The following is a 7,365-nucleotide window of genomic DNA, read 5'->3' as shown; positions in this document are numbered from 1 at the left end:
TCCACGCTGGGACCAGATGTTACTACCCGCTCCCGTTCAGGATGGGCACACCACAGGGAGTAAGCAGCCAGCGGTGCAAACGGGTGGAGTAGAAAGGGGCCATCCCTGGCAGAGTCACTCAAATTTTAAATCTTGAAAGGGGCAGACACAGCAAAAGTCAGAATCCACTGCCCAGTGCCCCACAGAGAAGGGCGACGTGCCGGTCGTCTTGCCAAGTGCCGTTGGCTAGGAAATTCAGCACCTACTCATGGAGAGGGGAAACAGCCATGCTAGAACTAGGAAATGAGACAAATAGATCCTTGGTACAGAGAATTTAATTCCGGTGCAGGTCTTGCCTGTGAGACTATAGCCAAATATCAAAATGCTTTAGGACATGTTGGTTTCCCCATCAAAACTTTGAAAGGGTGACCTTTGGGAATGACTGGCCCTTTGAGTAGCTTGTAAGCTTAAAAGCCTTCACAAAATACCTGATTTAGCTTTCGTTACTCTTTGACAGATGTGTGTGTGTGTGTGTGTGTGTGTGTGTGTGTGTGTGTGTATAATGTGTGTATGTGTGCGTGTAAAAACACATTTTATATATGTGTTTTGTTTGTTTTATAGCTATATTTTTATTTAACATTTCAATAGTGCTTAAGACCTATAAAATGTCATGAGCTCTCATTTTTTCCAAAACCTATCTAATCTTTTCTATATAAAGACATACAATACCTGTATTTCCCCCTACAGAATCTTCTGGGGTGAGCCCCAGAGATGATCCAGACACAGGCTTCTCCTCAGGGAAGGGCACATGGCCCAGGAGGCTCATGTGTACCCCAAACCTGCTCGTTTCCAGCATGATTTTTAAAAGTCATTCAATCTCCAGCAAGTGCCACACAATCTTGAGAAATTCATTTTCTTTTCCCTTCCTGTCCCGAGGAGAGAGATGGCTCCTTTGTGTTGCTTTTACTTCCTAGACTCTCATCTGCACGATAGTGGAGAGCAGCCTCTGGGGACTGGGCAGTCTCAGCAATATAAGTAATAGTTATTCTTGACAGTCAACTTGATTAGACTGAGGTCAGTAAAGCACCCTTCTGGGTGTGTCTGAATATGGGCAGCAGCCAGGAAGAGGCTGCAGCCCAGATGGAAGGAGAAAGCAAAGTACGGAGGCCAGCTGGTGAAATCATTCGGTTTCATTCTCACACCCCGAACCCCCGCCTCCAACCCCAGGCAATGTTCAGGATATATTTCTCCCAGGGGAAATAGAGAGGTGCTGGATTCATTATCTGAAAGTGTCATTTGGTAGTGAAGCTTGCCTTTTTTCCTATTTCCCAAAGTGTCGTCTGTGATTAAAATTCATGACTGATTCTTACCTGAATCCAAGCTGGATAGACAAGATGGCAGCCCTTTACAAAAGGCCATGATACCTCTGGGTGAGAATGGATCGTGGATTGTGCCATCCCCAGAAGACACTCGAACGGAGAGATCCTTGGATGCTTGCCTCTCTACTGATGAAGGCTGTAGTGGGAAGCTGGGACGCACAGCAACTCAGGTTTCATGACAGTCCATCGGAGCGGGCCCTTCTCTCCTTCTGTTCACCAGTCTACAGAGGGCTTCACGGGATAGGAAAGGCTTGGCCGCCTCAAAGCACTTAATCATCAAAGTGTGGGATGCTTACGCAACCAACTTGGGAAGGTGTTGACACAGCCACGGTATAACTCGCAACTAGGATGCCTGATGTGTCAGCTATGCCAACTAGTAAAGAGGCCCGACACATGGCCACACAGCAAGTTGTTTATTCTTTTAAAATACCTGTCTATATCTATATAAAGTATAAACTACCGACGTCTAAGAGAACCTAACACTCATATGTTGAAGGTGACATCTACAACTGACATTAGTTGGCCCGACTGGCAGAAACCTGTAACAGGTCAGAGTAAGCCTGCTGGTGTGGCTGTTGAGTTCACTGCAGGGGAAGAACTACGGGCGGCTCCATGAGGGACACGTGCAGGTACCTGAAACGAGAGCACAGCCAGGTCAGCCCAGGGCCAAGGATGCCAGTTAGGCTACAGAAAACCTCCAGCAGTCTGAAGGGTCAGAAGGAAGCCAGCTAACTATAACTCCCAAATGCTGGCAAACTGTGGATCTAGCTAGATCTTCCTAAATGTCTTTTCTTGACTTAGCAAGCAACCTTGTTTTCCAACCTAACGGAAGATAGAATTTATTCTACTTCTTTTTGTTGTTCTGATTCCACAACAACCCAGAAAGCAAGGAAGGGAGAGTGCCCACTTACTTCGAAGCCTTGTACTTCTCCCTGATTGCTTGCTGCGGTCGATGGGGTATACTGAGGCATGCTTTATGCAGCTCACTCAGGCAAGGCACAATCTCATTTAATGAATAGCCCGTAAATGCAGCAAGTGTTTCTGGCTAATTGAAACGAAAAGGAAATTTTGCTTCACATAACTTTATAAGAGGTTAGAAATCTGAACATAACTGCTTATGAAGTGAAGGGTGAAGTGAAATTCTTGGTGAGCAAGTATATCCATCCAGAAAGATTCATAACCCCTTCCTTTAGAAACCTTACACTAGAACCAAACAGCCTGGGTTCTAAACTGGCAGGAGTATAGCTGTAACCCTCAGTGTAGAGGCAGACCACTTTTCTTGATCCTTTGTGGGTGGGGCTTTCACTGATTCTTAATAATTTACATTGAATATGAGAGATTGCATAGAATAGAGATCCCTAGTCAAAAGACAACCCTTGATAGGAGGAGAAAAGTTCTCCTCTGACCTACATCTCTCTCTCTGTCTCTCTCTCTGTCTCTCTCTCTCTGTGTCTCTGTCTCTCTCTCATACACACAAACACACACGCACACACACAAACACACGTGCATGCAGACAAATACATTTTTTAAAAGAGTTATCTAGTATCATAAGAAATAAAAGTAGATAACTCATTTCTTTTAGCACTCCGGGAGAATTTAGAATAAAATGTAGGGATCTGTTTCTGATCTTTCTGCCTTCTGAGGCAAGAAACAGTCATTACTGAACTTGGAGGGGTTTGGTGTTGTCGTTGTTACAGAAGCTGAATGCTACTAATGTTTGTTTTATTGAGATGGTCTCCCTCTGAGGCCCAGACTGGACTTGGACTAACAATCCTCCTGCCTCCACCTCACAGGCACTTATAATATAGGTGTGCACCACTCCAGCTGTCTAGGATCAACTTTAGCTTGGCATAGCCAATGGCTAAGCCTCAAGGCCCTCTGTGCATATTTTGTTGGGCACTGAGGTTCCCAGGCCTTTCCTGGCATCTTCTTGACTCCGTGCTATTTCTGCTTCCCACAGAGCAAAGCCATGACATCAAAGCCATGGTGACTGATCTAGAAGACTCAGAAACAAGCTGTGGTCTGCTGCCATGACAACCAGCTATCATGAAAAAAACTTTCCCTCAGAAGGCTTGTGTCCATTCTGAATCTTGAACTCACTGAACAGATTTTGTATGAACTTTGAATGTGTTCTACTTAGGAAGAAGACAGAAACGTACCCAGAAGTGTCTGTTCACAATATAGTTTGCCAGACAGTAAGCTGCTGCCGCTACCAAGGAAGGAAGATACTTCAAGAATGGGTCAGCTTCCAGAAGGCTCAGTTCTGCAACATACTAAGGGCAAGAGAGAAAATCTCAGTGGAGTAAGAAATTTGAGCAAGGTCCAATTTGACTAAAATTGTCAGTAAACCTGGAATTGCCAAACTCACCAATTGGTTCCTTATTTTCATTCCCTCAGAATCTAATGATGAGCCCCAAACTTAAGCCAGGTATATTTCCTAGTTCCATAGCTGCTCTGACTGTCCTTCGACAGACTAATGTTTGTGCTGTGATGATGTTCCCATACCCTATCTCACCCACACGGCATATGTGATAGGTTACTTCTCTTATCCAGTAGATCAGGCTTTATGGTGGTCAGATAAGGGAGTATTGAGCTCACATCTCAAATAGAAAGAGTCATTAGCCAGGAGGCAAAGAAACAGCCATACTGAAGCTGGTAATGGCTAGGCAAATTGATACAGTTCTCAAGCTCAAGCAATGCCATTGGAGACGTGTCAGGAGAATGCAGGGAGATCTTTGTGGTCATCTTTATTACTCTTTGAATAGCACATGTATCACAGATTTCCCATGGCAAGCTCACTGGCTAGGACAGAGTACTAATAATTCCAACTAAGTGCCTCTAGATCAAAATGGCTGCAGATTTCGTGCTGCTTTATTTCTTACTGAATTAGAATAAGATTCAAACAAAACCCAGCCACGTTTTACCTTGCTCCCAAGTTAAAAGGCGCTGCTCGCCTGCGGTCTGCATCTCTCAAGGGAGCTTACCGTGCTTAAGAGTCTTTGATAGTCGGGAGCTACATGATTGGGACCTGCCAAGTACCATCAAGAGCAAGGTCTGGTGAACAGGCGTCGTGTTTTTAAGACAACTGCCTTTCACCTCTAAGAGATGGAAACCTGGGAGGGATGGACGTGGAAGATGTTTGGAAAGGTGGCTGTCCCCAGAAGTCCTGTGGCATACCTTGGCCAAATTCTCAGTCCTGATGCACACCCCTTGCCGCCTTAAGTACTGAAGGAGGAACTGGTTGGTGGTTGGAACGGTCAGATCGAATGCCAGGACTTTCAGCAGCAGATGCTCCATCCTCAGTAGCTGTCGCTTTGTGTACGTATCGTCGGTGATGTAGACAAACTCATCGACATCGGGCGGGTATATCTCTTCGTATTTCCTGGGGGGAATAAGGAATTATCAGGGGGAAAGTTTGGAACGGTCCTCTCTAGCTCCTGTCCTCTCACATGGCCCTGGAGGCTTATTCACTTTATACTGCCATTTCCACAGAACCATCAGAGAACTGTGTGGGGCTATAAACATACTGTGAGCTTTTTCTCAGTCCGAGAGAGTATCACAAGGGTATGTTATACTAACTGCTGGGAATTGTGACAGGTTGGGGACTTTGAAACACTGACTAGGTCTAAAGGACACACGCTTCAGCTGGATCCCTGTTGGTTGAATAGATATTGGGTCACTTTGTGAGAAGAATGTTAGGATCAAACCAATAACAGAAAAAAACAATCCCATAGCTTTGGTGGCTTTAGCTGTGTTTTGTTTTGTTTCTGAAGACCATATTAAATTATTCAACTTCATTAGTTAGCAAAGGATACTGAATCACCAAGAGAAAAATAACAATATAATTTCATTATTGTCCTCCTTCCCCTCTGCTTTCTTTATGGCCAGCCCCTCCCCTCCTTTTTACACATTAACAACTAGGACATGCAGGCTAGAAGAGAAACTACCACTCAGAACAGATCACTTAAGCCAGTTTAGCTTAGCCACACCCATATCTCCTTCCCTACTCAATTAGGTGTTGTTAGGAGTCACTGACAGGAACTGGAAACAGCTTAACCATTCATCCACAAAACAAAGTGAACAAGCCGTGTTACTCAGTACCATTTGACAGATCGGTACCACAGTGCTTATGAAACCAAAACTCTCTAAATAGAATTTTTTCTTGTCTTAAAATTCAGCCAAGAGACTACAGGGTGGAACAGCCAAGCTCCATCTTGAATCTCAGCTGATGGCGGCTTCAGTTGTGAGAGCGAACCCCTTTCTACAGATTTCAAACATCTGACCTGAAGAGTTAAGTGTTTGGGCAAGATTCATTTCCTCTGTCAACCTGCGAAGACTATGGTCTCTTATTAAAAGAGCATGGATCATTTTAATTGTAGGCATTACATTTCTTCAATACATGGAGGGGGGGTTAAACCAAGTGTTTTGACAGGTGGCATTTCACAAGCTGAAAGAACGCTTACGAAGCCAGGAGAATAGCTGCTGTCCCGACAAGCTGCAATTTCCCTCTCAGAACAGACATGCAGGAAAGAAACCTGTCCAGGAAGTTGACAGCCAAGTACAGGGTCTCTGTGCGGAGTTTATATTCTTCCCCAACCTCCACCAGCCAGTCCACCAGGATGGCGCGCATGCCCTCCGTGATGTCCGGCTGCTTCCTCATGTAGTGAGCCTTGGGTCTGTGTCTTACCTGGTGGAGGAAAGAGTGTGGTTCTTCAAATGGTTGCACTAGCAAAGACCCACTCCCTAGTATTGTTCCTATTCTGTGGAGAAATCTCAGGAACCAAGACTAGGAGGATTTGATTCCTGGCCAAATAAATCTTTATCACACAACAGGGAGGAAACATGAGATTCTAGTTTTGTCATGGAATGAGCTGGAGGGGGAAACATTGATATGTGCTTGATTGAGTACTTAACTCAGATACTTGAAACCATATAGAAAGCATGTATGTATTTGATATTAGGTATTATGACATCAAGTTGAGTGTCCCTTATTCCAAGTACTTGAGCTCAGAGTCATTCATTCTCGTTTTGTTTGTTTGTTTGTTTCTTTCTTTCTTTCTTCCTTCTTTCTTTCTTTCCTTTTCTTTTATAGATTTCTTATGTCTAAAAGATCTCACATTGATGCCACTTGCTAATGCCCATGGTTAAGAGCATGTAATACAAAGACAGGTCTTATCTTCTAGAGCCTGAACCCAGGGTCGGGAAACTCACTTCAGCTTCTCGAAGGTATCGATGAATCTCCTCTGCATATTCCGTTACGTTGATCACATCTGAACCAAAATCCGTTGCTTCCTCCGACTGGGCATGGGCGGTGGAGTCAACCAGCATTGGGGAAACTGCAGAGGTTCAATGTGGTCAGGTGAGTGGTTTCATTAAAGGCTCATCAGATGCACTCACCCTCACAGGAAGCTGTGAACCATCATGACTTCGTGTCTCTGTTGCCAGCTACTCTCCTTGAACACGCTGCAGGGCTGTGAACACAGGGCACCACAGCCCTAGGGGAGCCAGATTACCTGTGTTGAAATCCAGCAGGAAGTGGAGATCTGACTTGAGCATGCTGGTGTCTACTTCATACACATCCTCAAACACTATGCCCTCTCTCCCTGGGCAGCTGTCTCTGTCCCCCTGTTCAGGATCATCCATGTAGATATCAAATCCATGCTTGACTGGCTCATTGATCCCGTTGTCAGGGAGTACTTTCTTTCCAGCTGCAGGGAAGACATTTTCTGATCCAGAAAAACATCTGATCGTTGCGATCTCCTTAAAAACAAAACAAAACGAAAACAGTTATACCTCCTGTGGGGGCCCCATCCACTGTGAGCAATGTAAGGGCATGTTGATCAAATCAGGAGCTTGGCAAAGTCAGAGCAAATTCTAAGTCGGAATATCTAAGCTGGCCATCTAATTCCAAATACGGGACGTCTGAGAAGATAATTTCCCCTTTCATTTTGTTCACATGTGTCCTATGGAAAGAGTTCTGCCTAAGCTTCGCCATCTTCCTTACATG

At 44.8% G+C, this 7,365-nt stretch overlaps 1 protein-coding gene across 7 annotated transcripts in view; it reads right to left on the bottom strand.

The window, feature by feature from the left end:
- Nucleotides 1–296: 296 nt before the first annotated feature.
- Ccna1 (cyclin A1) overlaps nt 297–7,365 on the bottom strand; it is a 46,044-nt gene continuing 38,975 nt past the window's right edge. For 5 of the 7 annotated variants that reach the window (XM_032898391.1, XM_032898387.1, XM_032898388.1 and 2 more), the window contains exons 3-9: nt 6,872–7,118; nt 6,570–6,694; nt 5,822–6,045; nt 4,536–4,740; nt 3,518–3,631; nt 2,270–2,403; nt 297–1,991 (exon numbers count right to left, since the gene is read on the bottom strand). In XM_032898391.1, coding sequence (XP_032754282.1) covers nt 1,940–1,991; nt 2,270–2,403; nt 3,518–3,631; nt 4,536–4,740; nt 5,822–6,045; nt 6,570–6,694; nt 6,872–7,118 — 1,101 coding nt within the window. In that variant the 3' untranslated portion in view covers nt 297–1,939. The remainder of the gene's footprint in view (nt 1,992–2,269; nt 2,404–3,517; nt 3,632–4,535; nt 4,741–5,821; nt 6,046–6,569; nt 6,695–6,871; nt 7,119–7,365) is intronic. The other 2 variants (XM_032898393.1, XM_032898394.1) reach the window with 2 other exon arrangements.

The sequence above is a fragment of the Rattus rattus genome, chromosome 3 (genome assembly GCF_011064425.1).
Source record: "Rattus rattus isolate New Zealand chromosome 3, Rrattus_CSIRO_v1, whole genome shotgun sequence".
NCBI lineage: Eukaryota > Metazoa > Chordata > Mammalia > Rodentia > Muridae > Rattus > Rattus rattus.
This window is presented reverse-complemented; position numbering and strand designations above follow the sequence as displayed.